The sequence below is a fragment of the Callospermophilus lateralis genome, chromosome 4, assembly GCF_048772815.1.
Source record: "Callospermophilus lateralis isolate mCalLat2 chromosome 4, mCalLat2.hap1, whole genome shotgun sequence".
In the NCBI taxonomy this organism is placed as follows: Eukaryota; Metazoa; Chordata; class Mammalia; order Rodentia; family Sciuridae; genus Callospermophilus; species Callospermophilus lateralis.
In genome coordinates, this window is record NC_135308.1 from 66,757,292 (window position 1) to 66,777,448 (window position 20,157).

A 20,157-nucleotide genomic window follows, 5' to 3' on the forward strand; every position below is an offset into this window, starting at 1 on the left:
ACATTTTCATATTCCAAACCAGAATTCTGTACCCATTGATTCCCCATTTCCTCTCCCGTCAGGCCCTGGCAATCTCTCTTCTGCTTTTGGTCTCTGTGACTATTCCAGGCACCTCATAAGTGAAATAATACTATATTTGTCTATTATATCTGGTTTCACTTAGTGTAATGTGTTCAAGTTCCATCTGTGTTGTACATGTGTCAGAATTTCTTTCCTTTTTGAGGCTGAATAATATTCCCTTGTATGTTTATGCCACATTTTGTTCATCCATTTGTTTTAGTCAGCCTTTTTATTGCTGTGACCAAGAGACCTGACAAGAATGATTAGAGGAGTAAAAGTTTATTTGGCTCACAATTTCAGAGGTCTCAATTTATAGACGGGGCCAACGCCTTACCTTTGGGCCCAAGGTGAGGTAGAACATCATGGTGGAAGGATCTAGTGGAGAAAAGTAGCTACAAGGAAGCAGAGAGAGTTTTTCTTACCAGGGACAAATATGAACCCCAAAGGCATGCCCCCAGTGACTTCTCTTCTCTAGCCACATCTTGCCTGCCTTCGGTTTTCCCACACAGCTAATCCACATCAGTGGATTGATGTACTGATTAGGTTAGGACTCTCATAATTCAGTCATTTCACCTCTGAAAATTCACACATGAGCTTTTAGGGGACAGCTAATATCTAAACCATAACACCATTCGTTCATTGACGAATGCTTAGTTGATTTGTATCTTTTGACTATTGTGAATAATGCTGTTTATGAACAATAGCATATATACATCTGTTGGAGCCCTTGCCTTTAATTCTTTTAGATATATATCCACAAGTGAAATCGCCAGATCGTAATAATTCAGTGTTTAGTTTTTTTGGGAAACGTCTATCCTATTTTCCCAGCCAGCAGTGCGTGAGGTTCCGATTTCTCTCCATCCTCACCAACTCCTGTTATTTTCTGATGTTAATAGAAACCCTAATGGGCATGAAGAGCCCTTTTGGCTTTGAGGACCATGGTGAGCCCCCGTGAGTCCTGGGGCAAACCCTGAGATGGTCAATTAAAAGACAAATGGAGGCCCCAGGGGTATTTTCCTGTGTCGTCCTTCCTACCTGAGAGGCCCCTTTGGTTGCACTTGGCCCAAGAGTACAAGCAAAGTGGAGGCGGCCACTTGGGACAGCTGAGTACTCTCAGGCCTCCTCTCTCCTGGAGAGAGCCCCACCCTCGAGCAGAAGGAGGGGATGTTGAACTGCACTTTCTGGGGCTCTCGCCTTGGAGGTCAATGGGCGTGAGCTCCAGGCACCGAGGAGTCAGTGGGAAGCAGTGAGATGCTGGGACCAGAGAGTTCTGGAACCTGAGAATATGAGCTGGGAGGACCCCTTCTCTTGTCTGGTAGAACTGCCTCATTCTAAAGAAGAGGAAAGAGAGCCGAGAAGAAAGGGGTGGAGGTGATGGAGTTGGGATTGGAATTCGGATCTCAACTTCTGGCCTTGTTCTTTTCCCACCAAATTTGGGAAAGCGTCAAGATAGCCTCATCTCTATACCAAGCAGCAGGAGGGGAGGCTTGCAGATATTTTTGTTGCCTTCCATCTTTTTGTCTGCCTGCTGTCTGGCAGAGGTTTTGTGGGGATTAATGAGATAAATAGCTTTGACTTTTCTAAATGAAAGAAGCATTATACTTTGCACAAAGCATAGCTATTAAATGGCCTGTGAGTGTTTAGGAATAAACAGATGCTGTTTTTAATTTTTTATTTCTCTCACCTTAATGAGAATTAGAGACACCCAGGAGGAGGGTGGATTGGACTTCATGGGTGTATTTGTGTGTGTTATGTTTTTAGCGTGCACACACGTGCGGGCTGATGGCCCTCCCCAGCGGTGGAAGAATGTTCAAGTCCTTTGCTACAGAGGATCCTTGGGAAGTGGAGCCGTGTTTTCCAGGATCTCCAGCACTCTCTGTTTTCTGAATTCTCTGGGTAGATTTATTTTTTTCACAAACTAAGAATGAAATTTTTCGCAAACTAACGGTGCAATATAGCAATTTTAAAAAGGTGGTTGTTTAACCTGGAGCATGTGCTTTAGGGAAAGAGGCTTTTTTTTTTTTTAAACAGCTTTCATGTTTTATTTCACTTTATTGTGCTCTTCCCTGGGTGCCCCGAGGCCTTATGTGTGGGTACCTCTGGAATGATTCATAGTAAATAATACTATACCTTTGGGTAGTATTTCCACAGACACAAATTCATTTGGCCTTTATGATTGTCCTGTGAGGAATGTATTATTGTTTCTATCCTACAGAGGAGTAAATTGAGGCCTGGAGAAGGGTCCATCACTGGGTAGTTGGCAGTGTTGCTAGTAGTATGAAGGGTGGTCACAGAATCAGGGGCCTGCATCTTCAGACTGTGTGGCTGTGTTGCTTGGAGAAAGCAACTCACCCTTTCTGATGTCCAGTTCTGATTAACTTCCAAGGGCGTATGGTTAGATGAATGGCTTCTCTCAGACCTGGGTTTGGGCCCCAGGTCTCCTGATTCGGAGTCCTGGTGTTTCAGGGAAGGTGCATATTCCTGTTTGTCGTTCATGGAGGTGTGTTGATAGGAGATGGAACTTTTTAAAACCAGGATGAGAAGAAAAAAGAAATATCTGGCTTGTTTTCACCCATTTTGAATCACCCATTTTGAATCACCCATTTTACTTTTCCTTAAACTTGGATACTTCTGTTTACAGAGTACATGGCTGGAAACCTAGGGCTGCCAGTCACCCTGTGTCAGAGCTCAGGTGCAGTTGGCAGAAGGCTGCCAGGACATGTGTGGAGTTTGTGTGCCACTCACTCCTCGCTTCTTTCCCTGCAGCTGTAGGCAGACTTTGCAGAGTGGGACTCAGCAGCAGGACATGACGCTGGCCCTGGTGTGGCCACAGTAATATTAGAGGTATAAATAACAAAAACCAGAGCATTCCTCCCTTTCTAAGCAAAGAATTGCTTAATGTATAGAATTTGGAAACTAGAATAATAAAATACAGCTAATACTCAGGAGGCTTTTATCCTCAGGCATTTTTCTGAGAGTTGAATATCATTGGCTTGGCACCATGACGCTCTGAGACAGGTGCGATCACTATCTCCATTTCACAAAGGAGGAGCTCAGGAACAAGGAGGTTGTGTGACTTTTAAACTCAGCCAGTGACTGTCAGAGCTGGACTTTGGATCCGATCTTCCTGGTTTCCAGTTCCTGCCCTAAGTTCTGCCTTTCTGCAAATAACAGTCACTCACTCCCTGTGTTAGTCAGCTTTCCACCGCAGTTACAAAATGCCTGAACTGAGAAACTTACAAAGAGGAAAGGCTCATTTGAGTTCACAGTTTCAGAGATTTTGGTCCATGGTTACTTGGCCCCATTGCTTTGGACCTGTGGCGACATAGTCCATCCTGGAGAGAGAGTGTGGTCAGGAAGCAAAGAGAGGAAGAGGGGCCAGAGTTCCAATATCACCTTAAAGGGTGTGTCTCCAGTGACCTAACTTCCTGCATCTGGGCCCCACCTCTTAAAAGTTCCATCACCTCCCAATAGCACTACAGGTTGGGGAAAAGCCTTCAACACAGGACCCGTGGGTGTTACTTATCCAAAAGGTAGCCCAACCTAAAAATAACACTAGTAATATTTTCATGTTTCCTTCTAGTCTTTCTTTTTAGAAAAAAAACTTTTGTAAAAAGCATGGTTCATTGTATACCATTTCAGACCCCATTTCTGTGCTTAATATTATGCTGTGAACAATTTTTCTCATAATATTTTTCAGAATGTTATTTTTATGGCTTCCTAAGATTCCATCGTATGGATATGCGTTGTCTGGATCTCATTTATCTCACCAGGCCCCCACAATGGACTTTTAAGTCATTTCCAGTTTTGCATTAGCATAATTCACACTTCAGTGAGTGCCCAGATGCATGACTTTGCCTGGGTCTTGGATTGGTCCTGAGAAGGATAGGAGACTGTAGCCATTTCTGAATGACTCTGACTACTGACTGCTAACTGCTTCCTGAACAGGGTGTATCAGCTCATGCTTGCCTCTGGCCAGGTGAATGGAAACGGTAGCTCAGGGCTCAGCCTCCCCGTTTCAGTGGGGCTGGAGGAGCTGCGGGCACAGCTCAGTCATGCTCATAACACAAAACAGAAAAGCTCCCTGCCATCCCAGGGTGACTGGTTCTGAGAGGTGTGTGAGCTCTGAACCCCAGATCAGGAGTAGGGCCACACCTCTGTTGCAGGGATCATGATGCATCCTGTTGAGAGGCCCTGGGACTACAAGGCAGAACATTCAGAGGTATTGCACACACTCTAAGTCTGCAGTAAAATGGGCCAGAGCAACTGACCCCCGTAACATAGAGACAGACGTTTAAGCAGTTAATATAGGAAAAAAAAAAATCTTAGAACAATTACATTTCAAGAGACTCACTCATTTGTTCACCAGGTTTTTATCACGCACATATCACACTCCTGGCTGATCTGGGCTCTGGGGAATACAGAAGTGAACAAAATAGACCAGGATTTCTGTTTCTTGGGGCTTCCTTTCTAATGGGGGATGAGAAATATTCATTTAACATAGTAATAGACAAACTTAGCAAATGGCAAACATACGAATTGAAAATACTCGAATAGTAGCATCCCTGTAAACTTCTGCACAGATACTTTTGAAGGCTGAATTAAAGTTCTGTGAAAGGACTTCCGTGCAGCAAATGTGTTTTGGCACCCACTATGCTAGGATTTCTGATGCCACAGACCCAGTTTCTGCTCTCAAGGAGCCTCCGACTTAACAGGAAGAGAAGTCCCCAGATATTAGTGCTTAACTCATCTCAGGCATTCATTATCCAAAGCAAAGGAGCTGGTCAGTGTTTGGGTCCCATCAGTGTTTTGTCAGGCAGCTTTGACACCCCGCGACTGCCCCCCCCCCATTTCTGCACCCTCTGCCCATTCCCCATACTAGCCATCTGGAGGATTTTCCGTTTTCTTAGCTGGTTTCTGTCTTCAGTCAGGGTCAGATCTATTGTTTTACTACAAAGTCTATTCTGCTGTTGCACTTAAAAAAGCCAAAAATGCTGATTATGAATACACTTGAATTAATCCTCCGCTAGGGCCTAAAATTTAGGTGTGCTTTCACCTTTGGAGGTGAGGAGCTTCAGTGCAAATAGCAAGAGGTCAAGAATCTCAAGATCTCCCTCCTCTTCATGCTTGGAAATGAGTGGAAGAAGTATTATGATTATTGCAATTTGTCCTCTTTGGTTGAAGATTGTGGTTCAGCTGTATACATCTATCAGTTGGTTTTTTTCCTTATGGTCTCTGATGTCAATATGAGAGCTCTTGAGTACCAAGGGGGAAGTGGCATTATGATTAGGGTCCTCTGGGCAAGGTAATATTGGCCTTTGGGTCTTATGCATATGGTTTGCCTCCAGTAAGATTTTCTATTAGGATTCTTTTTTTTTTTTTTTAACCTTGTTTTGACTAGCTGCCCTAGTAAAAGGCAGAGAAGAGGTTTTGTTTGCTGCATCAGTCAGAAGGTGTGAATGCCAGTAGCTTTACCACTTTTCCCGCTGACTTGAGCCTCTGAAATGCTCCAGGTTCTCTGCCTTCCCTTCTACTTTGCCCTGGTCATCAGATGCAGGTGGTATGTAGAGTAAAAATGAGACAGTTGTATTTTAGGCAGCATCTGATCGATTGAGTCAGGGAGATAGCCACAGATGTCCTTGGTCCCTCACTGTCTCTTTGTTGTGGAGCAGGTTTGACCACTGAGATCTTGGGGACTGTTCTGAGCATCCCCATTTCTTATGACTGTGTTTGTAGCAGGGTGAGAGAAGAGGAAGACCGAGAGAGTAGGAATCTGCTCAAACAGTGGGAAGTAGCTCAGGTCAGAGGAAAAAGGGATCAGAAGATAACATATGCTTGGCACCTTCAGAAAACCCCTTGGGTCCTAACTCTGGTGAGAGGGTTTCCATCTAAGCTGGGATGTCATGGGGCTCTTCCTTACTTAGTGTGGGGGGCATTATTGGGTTTTCCATCTGCCCAATGAGAAAAAATCACTTCCTCATTTATTTGTCAAAAATGTGAGATACTGGACTCGGGGTGTAGCTCAGTGGTAGAGAACTTGCCTACCATGTGCAATGCCCTGGGTTTGATTCTCAACACAGGGGAACAAAAAAAAAAAAAAAAGTTAGATACTGAAAAAGACTATGACTTCTCTATTGTTTGTGTAGCTTAGAATCTCTTATGCTTTGAAAATATGTCTTTTTGCATAGGGTGGTTATTTCATGATCAAAAAAATCCACCCACCCATCAACATCTGGATCAGTTCTTGATTGCATTTTTAAAAAGTTTTTTTCCCACAGTTTAGAATCAAGTGCTTATTCTTTGCTTTTTCCTACTACTTACAATTATTCTTTATCTTATTTCTCCCATTGTGCCTTCCTTTTAATACAGACCTCTGTAGTCCAATATGTAGCCTCCAGCCAAATATGGCTACTTAGATGTAAATTAATTGAAATTAAATGAAATTTAAATTGTATTTCCTCATTTGTTGTAGGTACTCAAGGACTCAGCAATCATACTGTCCATAGCAGGTGTCTATTTAGAGGGAGGCAAATGGATAGCCCAGAATGATAGAACATTCCATTACTGTAAGTTGTATTGGAGAGTATATTGCTATAGACCGGTGTGCTCAGCCAAAGTTCAGATCTATAACAGACACTCAGGAGGACAGATATTAATACAGGAATTTAAGGACTTATAAAATTGGAAGGGTTGGGAGAGAAACCAGCTCCAGGCTGGGCCTGCAGGAGTGACTCCCAGAGCAGCATCGCAGAGCGGGCCAAGGGATCTGCGACTCTGGTACTGTTAGGAAGCTGGGAAGTGTGAAGCCCCAGTGCCAAGAGTTGGCTCCAAGAGCACACCACCTTGTCCATGGTCCAGGAAGCCACTGCAAGGCCCCCGTCAGCTCTACACTAGCTAAATAGATGTCCTCCCCACCTGACTTACTCAGTTCTTGGTTGGCCAAACCCAAAGTTGCATCAGGAATTTTAATTATAAGAGAGATTTGGAATTGTTTTTAGCTCTCTGGCAATCTAGGAAGGCACAGTAGAAAGAAGTTGGAGGAACTGTTGAGCTAGCCAACCCACTGGTCACCCACCTGTCACATGGTGGCTCTTTCTAAGGCATACTGGATCCTTCTGATAGTACCACTCGCCTTGAGAAGGACAGAGCCTTGAATTATCTTCTAAGACCAAGGGACAGTGTCCTTCCTGTTCACGTTTGCCAGCTATCTTTTTCTTTCTTTTTTGGGGGGCAAGTGGGGACCCGAGATTGAACTAAGGGGCACTCGGTCACTGAGCCACATATTTTGTATTTTCTTTACAGACAGGGTCTTTCTGAGTTGCTTAGTGCTTTGCTTCAGCTGAGGCTGGCTTTGAACTCACAATCCTCCTGCCTCAGCCTCCTGAGCCTCTGGGATTACAGATGTGCACACTGCACCTGGCTGCCAGCTGTCTTCGTAATGAAATACATAGGGAAGATTACCGGCCTTCTGCTTTGTGACCACTAATGGCTAGAGAAATACAGTTTTTCTTTCAGGTTGGCTGTTCTGCTCTTAAAGGGTATGTAGGCCTCCTGCCACAATGTTGAGATGACAGAGAGCAAGAGCCAGATGGACTTTCACAAACATCTTGAGTGACACGCTGGCCTGAGAGAAAGCACATTTTTACACTTCAGGGATTGATAAGTGTCCAGGACTTTAGGAGGAAATTCATTTGCAGTTCTCTCCTTCCTAGGTGTGAACTGCTCTTCTGGCTCCCTGTAAGTTAATCTTGTGTACAAAGGTGCTTCATTAGGAATGACCTTCCTTTGTGCATAGCAGAAGGCACTAAGGCAAGAGCAGGAGGCCCTGCTGTCAAAGCAGGCCCGAAGCTCAATTCTGTTTTCTACCCCTGTGTCTAACTGGTGTTCTTTATATGGTGTCAAGGGGGCTTGGGTGGCATGAAGGAAGGGAGGTGGGGAGAATACTGGAAACTTATATTTGAGTTCCGCTTATTTGGATTGAGAGTTTAAGGAGGAATCATTTATGCTCAAACTTGAAGAGTGAGAAGAAATCACCAAGCGAAGAGCAGAAGGAAGAACATTTTTAGAACATGCAAAGGCACTGTGGTAGACAAGAACTGTGTATGTCTGAAGCATGAAATGAGACCAGTATGTTGGGAGTGCATAAGACCAGGCCTAGAGAGGAATGCATAAACTCAGAGAAGTGGGCCTGGGCCAGTTTACACTGGCTTCATCATAAGTCATGGCACAGAGTTTGGATTTTGAAGGGACTTAACTAGGGGAATGTCAGGGCCTCATTTATGATTCATGTTTCTAAAAGGTCATTTTGGCTGCTGCATGGAGATCAGATTAGGGATGGGCAAGCCCAGGAATGAGAGAAATGCTAGGGGGCTACTGCAGCATTCTGGGCAAGAAATGGATGGTGGCCTGGACTAGGGTGGTGGCACATGAGATGGAAATCATTACTCATGACTCTTTCCTCAGTTCTTCTCTGCCACTTCCACATCCAAGGTGTAAGTGAAAGAGTCTGATGCTTGAGAATAACTCTGTTTTTTTAGGGCATAGATGGACAGATTCTAACAGTATTTTTTTCTAATATTTATCTATAGTCCACTGTGTGTTGGTCTCCTTTCTTTCACTGTAATAAAATACCTGAAACAATCAATTTATAAGGAGTAAAGGTTTATTTTGATTCCCAATTTCAAAGGTTTCAGTTGGCTGCATTGCCTTGGGCCTGTGGTGAGGCAGAACATCAGGACTGGAGGATGTGGCTCTGTAAAGGGTTCACTTCATGGTGGCTGGGAGGTGAAAGAGAGATACAGGAAGTGGGTGGAGTTCCCATTTTCCCTCCAAGGTCATGCACCCAATAACCTAAATTCCTCCCACCAGGTTCCACCTTCCAAAGATTCCACCAGTTTTGTGGCCTGGGGACCAAGCCTTTACTGCATAGGTTTTTGAGGGACACTTAAGATCCATACTACAGCAACCTTCATTTTTATCATGACACCATAGCAAATAGATGTGGAGCATTTTCTAGCATATGGCCCTGCATCAGGTGGCTGGATTGAGATGGATTAAAGACAAAAAAAAAAAAAAAAGTCAATTGTTCTATCAGCAGACACCTTCCACCTTTCTGTTTTCTACACCTGTGGAAAGCAGGTGTACTCCTGATTTGGACTCCTCAGGCAGACCCCTGGAGAGCAGAATGGCATGAGCTTGACCAGTTCTTTTGGGGGTCTTGTCCTTGTCCTGGTCTCTCTGAGAAGCAGCAGCACCTGTATGCAGGAGGAGGGAGCTGCTGCTATCTTCTTAGGGGTGTCAAGCCAATGACAGGCGGGAGTCATTTTCTAATGTTTGGAAAAAAGATCACTGCTGTGTGGCACCTACCTGTGTATATGTGACCTGATCTGTTAAGCTGCCCGTTGGGCTTGTTTGGGGATGAGAGCATCAGTGGAAATAGCCTACGAAGGCAGGAGCCAGAGCAGACTTAAATGGTGGCATTTTTTCAGCTGGCAGCCAGGAGACAAAGCTTTGAATCAGCTTTATAATTTGAAAATTGGTCTCTTTGCATTGGGTGGTGATTTTGTGCTAACAAGAGCTATCAGGGACACAATGCTGTCTGCCCTACCTTCACAGTGCTACTCGGGATTCAAAACCTTTGTGCCAGAGATGGAGGTTCCCCACTGCTGGGATTCTTGGATGGTTATGCCACTTGTTGGGGGTGATCTGGAGATACTCCTAGGGCCGCAGGTCTCGTTGGGGAATCATCATGGTGGGTGGGAAAATGACTTGGAGGAGGGAAGGCCAAGCTGGGCTTGGAGTTCAGCCTTCACAGAGGCCAGCCCTGACAGGCCAGACCTGTCTCACCTGTGTGTGGTTCTGAGTTTACTGTGGCAATGCCCTTAATCATGTCACAGGGCTGTAGCTGTGCTCGGGGCTGCCTGGACCAAAATACTGGTTGTTTTTTTGTCCTCTGGCTAGGGAGAAGTTGACATTCCACTTTTCCCCACGGGCCTATTCATATGTGCTTTCTCCAGATGGTATGCTCTAGAGAGATCCTTGTGTTCTGGGAACAGTTCACAATATAAATAAGGTCCCCCATGGAGTGCAGGCTGGGGGTGCTCAGAAGTCAGCTTACCAAGACCTGGTGTTCAGAACTGCCTCCTGGCTCTGTGGAGGCAGCCACCATCTTGCTCATGGACGCCTCTGTCTCACGGTAAGGGATCAGGGTGACAGGATGCACCCACATACAGCCTTAACAGGGCAATAGATGTGTTCTCAGGCCTGTGGCCTCCGGCCCTTTTCTCAAGTGTTGTGCTGACGTTCCTGGGATTGCTTGGTGTTTGGAACTGGCAGCTGAGATGAGAGGGAGATAAAGACAAGCCAGGGAAGGGCCAAGGTGAGGGTTGGAGGACACTCACCTCAGGGGGAAGTGTGAGGTCTTGTCATATGTAGAGAAGTGGGGTCTGGAAGGCTGAAAGCAGGGGACAGGGCTGCTTTTATATGTGTGAGGGAAGAAGAGTTAGTCCAGGAACCAAAATAGACTCTATTAAACTTTGTCATTGCCAAAGAGAGTCCAGGAAGGAAAAATGATTTACCACAGATTGAATGGAGCAAAACTAGAGTTCCAGCCCTCTCTGGGGAGCCACAGAAGATGGAAGATTGGGCTACTTTGGACTTGGTCACTCTGATGCAAAAGCAGGACACTTTCTACTGTCATTCACCCTGGAGGTGCCTATAATCACCCCAGAGGGTTCCCAAGGAGGCTGATAGTGTAGTGGACACTGTCCTATGAAGATCCTTTTAAGTTTAAGGATGTTTTTAGGAATGCAGCCTGTTCCATCCCAAAGCCCATAAAACCCAGAAGAGGTGTGTGCTCTGTTTGTCACCGTGCATGTGAGCACACACGTGTGTATGCATGTGGAGTGTGTGTGTGTGTGTGTCTGTGTGACAGAGGGATCTGAGGAGGCGGGAGTATAGTCTGGCAGCTCACTGAGTCCTGTGTGCTGCAGAAATCTTCCATTGTCTCATTTTGTGACCTTTAGTGAGTCATACGCTCCTTTGTTTTCTTATGTGTTAAGTGGAGATACTCATCTTGCTGCTTATTAAAGCGGTTCTTGTGCTTCAGGTGCCTTTATTAATTCAAATCGACTCTTTGAATTTTTTCCCTCTGGGGTCTTATAAGAAAGGTAAGCTTTCTTGGGGCCTTCCTCACGCTAGGCTAGGGATCCACACAGTGAGCACGGGGAAGACTGGGACAAGCTATGTGGCCAAGGAGACTTCTCAGCACACAGAAGTGCTGCGCTCTCCATGAGCCTGATATTCTGGTTAATATACTTTACCCCTGGGATGCAGCAGTGCTTGGAGCCAGTGGGGCAGAGGAAAGGAGGAGGGCAAAGGGAATCAGTGGTGAGGTGGGAATCCGTGTCACATTGAGAATGCGGCCATGACTTTGGTTCAGTAAGGAGGCAGTTTTCTAGGCCCTGGAGAGGGGGGTGGGGCTCTAATGCAACAGAATGGACGACAGTAGTCTAGCTGATGAGCTGGTACCCAGGGAGACCTGGTGTGCTCATCTTGGGGTCAAGCTGGGGTGGTAAATACGTGGCACCTGTGTATTTACCATTCCCTACCCCTTGTGCCATGATAGGCATCACTGATCTATCATGATGTGTTTTCCTGTCTTGCTCAGGAAAGTCTCAGAATCCTGTAAGTACAGCATTTGGACAATAATGTCAGTCAATTGGCATAAGTGTTGAAGCTCACTTTGTCTCCCTCTTGTGAGGGAGAGGATACAGACTATGGTATCTCACAGAAATGACAGCTCAGTTGGGTATACATTTTGAGCATTGAATAAGCATATTAGGTTTTTCTTGGTTGCATGAGACAGAAACCCAACTCAGATGAGTTCCTAAATAACTTATAGTCACAGTGAGTGTGGGGAAATGACTTAAAGTAAGTGGTATGCCGACCTTGAAGTGTAGCTTTGGTGGAAGCCAGCTCCCAGAATCGCACCTGTTTCACCTCCGGTCCCTCAAAGTAGGGCTAACCTCAGGCATGGCTGGATGCAAGAATCCCATGATCCTGAGTTCTCTCTCTGGGATGGACTCTGTAGGGTAAGAATATTCTGTCTGTTGAATTAGGGCTCTCCAGAGGAACAGAACAAATAGAATGTACATGCAATTATTAGAGGGGATTTTTTTTTTTTTTTTAGTGTAGCTTACATAATCAGTCTGGCCATGTGCAGATTGGAGAAATGGAGAAACCAGTAGTTGCTCAGTCTAAAAGGTGGACCTGCAGAACAAGGGGGACCAGATAAGGAAGGCCCAGTCCCAGGCTGAAGGTTTGGAATGCCCTGGAGATTTGCTGGTGCAAGTTTACAGTGAGAGGGTGAAGAACAGAGCAGTGTAGCCATCTCTTCTTAGGTAGGGCCCTCTGGATTTTGCTGGCTCCTACCTAGGATTCCTCCTGGGCAGTACTCGTAGACATAGCTTGATGTCTATGTTAATGGCAGCAGCAGTAAACCTACTGCTCAAGAAAAGCTGAGTGTGCATGTGCGTGCACTTGCCCTTCTTGTCTGTTTTTTGTTCCATCTGGGCCTATTGGATGGTGCTGCCATCAGGGCAGGTCTTCCTCCTCAGTTGGCTGACCTTTATGCCAAGTGTCTCTGGAAACACCTTCACAGACTCACCTAGAAGTGTGCTTTACTAATTTTGAGGCCCTTCTCACTTTAGAACTTTAACCAAAACACTGGCTAAGCTGGGCCAAGTGCCCTTAACAGGCTCCTGTGGGAGACAGGAGTAGTCGTGGGGATGGTAGGTTCTAGGAAGTAGGTCACCCTGGGAGCAAAGTTATCTCAGAGTCCAAATATGAAAGGACCAGCACAAGCCAAGAGCTGGGGAGATGATTGGGAGAGGCACTACATGTCCACCTGTGTACTGGGGAGCCTTAGGTGAGGAGTGGGAAGGGGTTCAACAGTGTAGTTCATTCTGTGCCCAGCAGCTGCCTTGGGAGGACCTGTGTACACTGAGCAGAGAAGGTCACTGTGGGAAGATTCAGTTGATGTATGTGAAATTGGTCTGGCTGCTCCACCACTGTCTCCAAGCAATTGAAGTGGCATCCAGATGCCAGATTCACCTTTCAGGATAGCATTCCATTCTCTGAGGCTTTTGTTGATCTCACTGCACTAGGTCACCTCACTGGCATTACAAATATCAAGGTCAAACATCTGTTCTGGGAGGCACACGTTTGGGTCCAGGGTGAGCTGATCATTTGGCAAACCTTATAGATTCTAGGGTAAGGCATCTGTCCTAACAAACTAGAGAGTGTCATGCATATGTGGTGTCTTAGGGACTGTCTTGAAGGCTTTTGTGCTTTTAAACCAGAGCAGTATAGCCATCTCTTCTTAGGTAGGGCCCTCTGGATTTTGCTGGCTCCCACCTAGGGTTCCTTCTGGACAGTACTCTCTACTCCATCCTGTTGACCCTGTCACATAGCTCCCCTCCTCAGATGTCAAATGCTATACAATAAATCACCCCAAAGCAAAGTGGCTTACAATAGCAAACATCTTGTTATCTCTCAATTGTCATGGCTCAGAAATTCAGGAAGTTCCTCATTTGGCACCATTCTGGCTTGGGGTCTCTCTTGAAGTGCAGTTGGTGACTACAGCAGCTGTAGACTTATCTGGACTCTCTCTTTCCATTATGGTCTCTCCATGCGGGCTAGTTTGGCTTCCTCGCAGTATGGTGGCTTTTGCTTTTCTTCAGCTATCCATCCTGAGAAACTCAGGTCTAGGCAACTTGGCCGTTTTGAGCTTGGAAATCCTATAGTGTCTCTTCTGCTGTACTTTGTTAGTGGAAACAGTCAGAAAAAGGCAACTCATTTCAAGAGGAGGGTTCTTTGATCTTCTTTCTCTGTGAGAGATGTCAGATGTCAAGGGATTTGCCTATAATTTAAACCACCTCTCCCACCCGTGCCAAACTTAACGTGCAGATGCTTTGGGGGGCCTGGATGTGGCATTTGCATTTCCATCTCTGTGACAGATACCTGATATAATCATCTTATGGAGAGAAGAGCTTTGTTTGGGCTCATGGGTTTGGAGGCTTCAGTTAACCATCAGTTGGTCCTGTTGCTTTGGGCCTAGGTGAGGCAGCACATCAGGGCAGGAACATGTGGCAGAGCAAAACTGCTCATCCCATGGCCAAGGAATAAAAAGGGAAGAGGAAGAGACTAGGGTCCCAGAGTCCCATTCAAGGGCATGCCCCCAGTGACCCAAAAACCTCCTGCTAGGCCCTACTTCAAAGGATCCACAAACCCCAGTAACATCTCCCTGCAGGCCAAGCCTTTAACACAGGTCTTTGGGGGGACATTTAAGATCTAAGCTGTAGCACTGGATGTGAACTTAACTTGAGTTCAGTCCCCTCGTTTTATTGTATTTAGTTTTGATTCTGGAACTCAGGTGCAGAGAGCTAAGTGAATTACATTCTTCAATGCATATTTGTTATGAATTTATGTGATGCTCACTCACTCATGCGTTCATTCTTTATTCCTTCTTATCCCCACATCTTACTCTGATTTTCTTCCTCACCCCCCCACCTTAAACAACCATTCTGTTCTGTTTGAAGAATATCCTTTTGTTTGTGAGTTGTTCTTCCAAATGTGTTGGAATTTATGCATTGCATTGTGTTCTATCTTCCAATGCACCCTCCTTTCCTAACTAGTACAGTGCTGCTGAGGTTCACGAATTCTGTAGTAGGCACGTCTCTTGTCTGCCTCAAATGAGGCGGTGAGGTCAGGGAAGGGAGCCACATGTCCAAGGTCACCCAGCTGAACTAGACCAAACTCAGCCTAGAACCAATTTCCTGGTGGCTTCTTAGCACATCACACTAGTGTTTTCATGTGTCACCTCCCAATTTTATGCAATAGCTTGAAATGAAATTTTTAAAAAAATGTGAATCTGTGTCCCAGGTGCACCCATTTTCACTCTAGTGACTGTTATCCTCTTTCCTCTTTTGCTGCAGGTTCCAACTATGGGAGCCCGCGCTCAGCCAACATGAATGCCAACGCAGCTGCGGGACTCGCCCCTGAGCACATCCCCACCCCAGGGGCAGCCCTGTCTTGGCAAGCAGCCATTGATGCAGCCCGGCAGGCCAAGCTGATGGGCAGTGCTGGCAATGCGACCATCTCCACAGTCAGCTCCACGCAGCGGAAACGGCAGCAGTATGGGAAACCCAAAAAACAGGGTGGCACAACTGCCACGCGGCCACCCCGTGCCCTGCTCTGTCTGACCCTGAAGAACCCCATCCGGAGAGCATGTATAAGCATCGTTGAATGGAAATATCCTTTGTGCTTTGGCCTGGGAAGGGTGCTTGTGGGACTTGTGTCCTAGAGGCCAGCCCTCTGGGGCTTACCAGTCAGCAGGCTCTGTAGATGGTGCTGTGCCTACAGCTGGTTCGTGGGTCTGCATCAGTGAGGCCGGTGAAAACACAGTTAGAGGCCCTGTCCTAGACTCAATGAATCAGGATCCTGGGGACAGGGTTCACGATGCCTAGGTTTTAATATTTCCCCCCATATATGGCTCGAACGTCCCTAATCCAAAATCTGAAATCTGAATTGCTCTAAAAGCTGAAACATGATGCCACAAGTGGAAGCTTCCACACCTTCTTCATGTGATAGATAGTAGTGCAAATACAGGCTCAGTAAAAACACTGTATAAAATTACCTTCACACTATGTGTATGAGATACATGTGAATCATAGATGAATTTTGTGTTTAGACTTGGATCCCCTTCCCATACTTTCTCATTATGTGAATGCAAATATTCCCAAACCCCAAAAATCCCATATCTGAAACACTTACATGGCTGAGCTTGCCTGGGGATCCACTCAGGTGATTGTGTTAATAGTTATCATGGGCTACTTCACAACTTTGTTCCCTCCTTTGTCACTTTACTGGGATAGTTTCATGACCTCACCTCTCTCAAGGATGAAGCAGCCCAGGAGATGTACGAATGTAGCCATCAACAGCCCGGTTTCTCGGCTCCAGGGCCTGGGAGTAGTGGCTCTCAGCCTTGGTAGAATGTTAGAATTCTGTAGAAAGTTTTAGCAAACTTTAGATGCCTGAGCTCTACCCAGGCATTCTTAAAAAAATTCTCCAGGTGATTCTAAAGTAGTTACAGTTGGGAACACTGGTCTGGAGTTTAAAACACAGAGCCCTTCTGTACACATAGAAACCAATGAATGGGTTCTTCAGAGAATATAGCTCCAAGGATTGGGCTGTCACCATGGAATTACAAGGCCCCTGATATTGAAGTGTCATAGAGTCATGGAGATTAGAAAAAAATCTTAAAGATTTATAGGTCTACCCCTGATTTTCCCTAGTGATGAAATGAGTCCCATGTGAAAGATTCTCCAGGGTCATATGCTCAGTATCAGATGGGATTTGAACCCTGGGTCTTTTTTTTTTTTTTTTTTTTGGTGGTATGCTGGGTCTTAATATTTGGCATTTTTGCAGTAAGAATTTGTTTGGATAGGACTACCGTATTTCTCAATGCCCAGGATAGGGGTGTTAGGTTTCATTAGTAAGTTTTTAGGGAAAGATTTAAAAATCTTGGGTAATGGTCAGAAGTTAGAAGAAGGTGATCTGGGGATGAAAGAAAGTTTCTTTAGAGTAAGCAGTATTCATTCTATGCATGCTTAAGCCTCTCAAGTAAAAAGTAACTTCAAGAGAATTTAAATGAAGGGGCTGCTGCAGAATTGCCAGGTCAGACCTGAGCGATATAGTATGATGAGTGAATGGGAGGTGGGTGTGGTCAGCCCTAGGCTGCTTCCAGAGCTGCTTGAGGCAGAACCATGGAGTGGGAGAACTGAGGGCCCCTGCAGGTCAGGCACAGGTGGGGACTAGATGAGTACCTGGGTGGATGTTCAGGGGGTGCAGTCCAGCTCTTCTGGGACATAGCGGGACCTCGGTCAGCAGCCTGAACACTCACTGCATGGGTGTGGCAGTCATCCTCCCTGGAGAATGTGCTTCCCACCTGGAGGAGGCGATGTGGGCCTTTCTGCTTCATGGGTGGCGTTCCTAGACTGCTGAGGGAGGATAACTGGACAGATAAGGAGCTAGGAAAAGGTGGAATCTGATGCTGTCCTTAAGAATGCAGTTTAAAAAGTGACCTGGTCCTCCCAGGGTGACATGCAGTGTATCCAGGGCTTACCTGGGTTCTCCTTTGCTTTTCAGCTGATGGCTCTTCTTATCTTCCTGATTGGGTTCTTTACACAGTCTCCCATTTCCAACATTAGCCAGTGCTCTTAGCATAACACGATGGATGGATAGCCTGAGCAGGGGCAGGAGGTAGAAGTGGTAGCACTCGAAACATCCCAAGCTCAGGTATCCCCACTGGGGTGGAGGCAGCCAGTTGATATTTGATGAATGGAGGCACAGGAAGTCTGGCTCAGCTGACTTCTCGAGCTCTTGTCCTGGAGGGAAGAGCACAGGGTAGCAGATGATGAGAATGAAACTGACCAGCCCCTAGGGCGAGTGTCACTCTCATAAGCAGGTGGGAAAGGGTTTGGGCAGGAAGAGGTGCTGCAGTAGGAGAGCTGGAAGAACTGACATCATGAAAATGCTCTAGGGTAACACAGGCGAGATCAGTGTAGAGGAGCCCTCACAAATTCAGAGTCTGGAGCCAGACTAGATCCCATTCTACCACCAGCTCTGTGACTTTGGACAAGTTAACATGTACCTTTCTGTGCCTCCATTTCCTCCCTTAACAATGGGAGTGATAACTGTACTTTCTATGCTGGGTGTTTGTGTGGTGCAGTTAGACCAGTGCCTAGCATGGAGTAGGCTCTCGAAAAATGTTAGCTCCTGTTCTCACTGTCACCATACCCACCCTGGCATCTGCACCCCCACTATCACCACTGACTCCTTGGTCAACTCAAGGGCAGCATGAGGTAAGAGATTAGTGAGTGGATCTGGGTTGTGGCCCTGGCTCTGTTCTTTGCCAGGTTGGAATCTCAAACAGTTGTTTCACTGTCCACATCTGTAAAGTGGGGAAGTTGGACAGGTCCACTGCATGCCACCTTTTAATATCAAGGCACACATGCAAAAAAAAAAAAAGGCACCTTGAAGGAGGCGTGCTGGCTAAATGGACCCTGAGCTCTCCTTTGGGGCTGAGGGATTCTGCCACCAGATAATCACTGAGATTCCTCCCACTTCCAGCATTCTGTGACCCTGGTCCAGTGCTGCCTGGGTACACAGTCAGAAGGCTGTGTGTGACAGGGGTGAGTACTGCACTGGTGGGCAGGAAATATGGGTTCTAGTCCTGCCTGGTCATTAATCTGTTAGGGAACCTTGGGAAAGTTTCTTGGGCTCTCTGGGCCTCAGAGGTTTGGACCAGATCATTTCTAAGGTCTTCTCGTACTTCAAAATTTGTTACCTTTGTGAGTAGAGATTTCCCTGGGAGAATTAAACTGGTTCTTTCACCCAACGATTTCCATCCTCTTCTCTTTCTCCTGTTAGACTCTGAATGAGGCTGAAAGTTGGCAGAAGGGACCGGGCTGGTAGGAGTGGAGATAGAAGAGCACAAGTTGGAGCTTCCTTTTCTGGCCTTGGGCTGGGCGTGGTGGGGTGGGCTCATTGGAAGGGTATTATCCCATTAGCTCATTTGTCTCTAGAGGGTGTACCCTGTCCTGTGTTTTGATGAAGAAGTCAGGGACTGGGAACCTCAGTGTGTTCTGTTACTGGTGAGTGAACTCTGGGTTGTCCCTCTAGAGACCAGCACCATCGATGGAGAAGTTGGGAGGACCAGCAACTGGAGCCTTGCTTACCGGAGGCAGGGCCTCTGCAGAACCAGGGGTGTCCCTAAAGGGGAGATGGCTGCCCTTCTTTAAACACGCAGCACACATCCTGCCACACTCTGGGGGGTCCTGAGCCCCTCACCCCAGACGGGCTTTAGGTTCTCTGGAATCTGTCAGAAAATGAAAGAGGAGAAGAAGAAGGAGGAGGAGGGGGAGGGGGAGAGGGGAGGAAGAAAACCACTTTTCACTTTCAAAGATTAAAAAATAAATTCTCCAGATTTTAATGAAAACCATGAAATGTCACTTTGTCTTAAAATCCCACTCCACTGCTGTCCTTCCCAGGTGCGATTGGGTCTCCTGGTGGCAGCGCAGAAGCCACGTGGAAACGGGGATCCAGGGAGCCCTGCCTGGGGGCAGGTACAGCCTGTAAAAGCCACTCCAAGTCCACATGAGGGAAAATGAAGTCAAATGCAATCTAAATAAATAAAAGAAGGGGAAAAAAGTTTTTAGAAATCTGTGTTTACTCTGGCACGCGACTGGCCTCCACTGCTTTTGACATATTAGGAAAAATTTTGGCGGGGCCCCACTAGAAGCACTTAAAAAGGCATATGTTTCTTTTCAGAATACAAGGGGCTTGGAATGCATTGTTTAAACAAAATTCTTACCAATCTTTGATTCATTTAAAAAAAAATAGAGAGATGTATATTTGTTTCACTTGGGCTCGCTGCAACGTTAACTTCCTTAACTCCCTTCCTCAGACCATTTGAAATAATTATTTTACTGACTATTTTTGCCAATTGTGTGGCCTTAGCAATCTATATTCCCTTTCCAGAAGATGATTCCAATGCCACCAATTCCAACCTGGTAAGTCCTCAAGTCGTTTCTTACTACTCTGTGGAGAACTGAAGTTGGATCACATGGATTCGAGTTGGAATGTGCGAGAGGAGTGAGATGTGCGTTTGACATGTACCAAAGCGCGGCTGAGCTCAGATCTGGAATGCCATTTTGCTCTTTATTCAAATCAGCACCTGTCTTATCACAGCCTGTTTTCAGAAAGAATATTCCAATTAGGAGGCAGCGAACTGTGTGTGTGTGTGTGTGTGTGTGTGTGTGTATGTGTGTGGCGGATCCTGTGTGTGTTATAAAATGTGCTGCCTAAGTTGCAAGTGCAGGTGTGCTGGAGTGAGCATTTATTCCTGGATCGTTTGTCCTATGTATTTTGAGTGCCTTTGTTCTATTGGTAGGATTTGCTCAGGCGATCTGCAGCCTCGCTGTGTGATTGCATGATAAATAATTTCTAGGAAGCTTTCAGGAAAGTTTGCTTTTG

The 20,157-nt window shown here is 46.0% G+C and overlaps 1 protein-coding gene across 5 annotated transcripts in view; it reads left to right on the top strand.

The window, feature by feature from the left end:
* Window positions 1-20,157, top strand: part of Cacna1c (calcium voltage-gated channel subunit alpha1 C) — a 707,547-nt gene that overhangs the window by 124,218 nt on the left and 563,172 nt on the right. For all 5 annotated transcript variants that reach the window (XM_076853983.1, XM_076853987.1, XM_076853986.1 and 2 more), the window contains exons 2-3: window positions 15,057-15,381; window positions 19,589-19,694. In XM_076853983.1, the coding sequence (XP_076710098.1) occupies window positions 15,057-15,381; window positions 19,589-19,694 (431 nt within the window). The remainder of the gene's footprint in view (window positions 1-15,056; window positions 15,382-19,588; window positions 19,695-20,157) is intronic.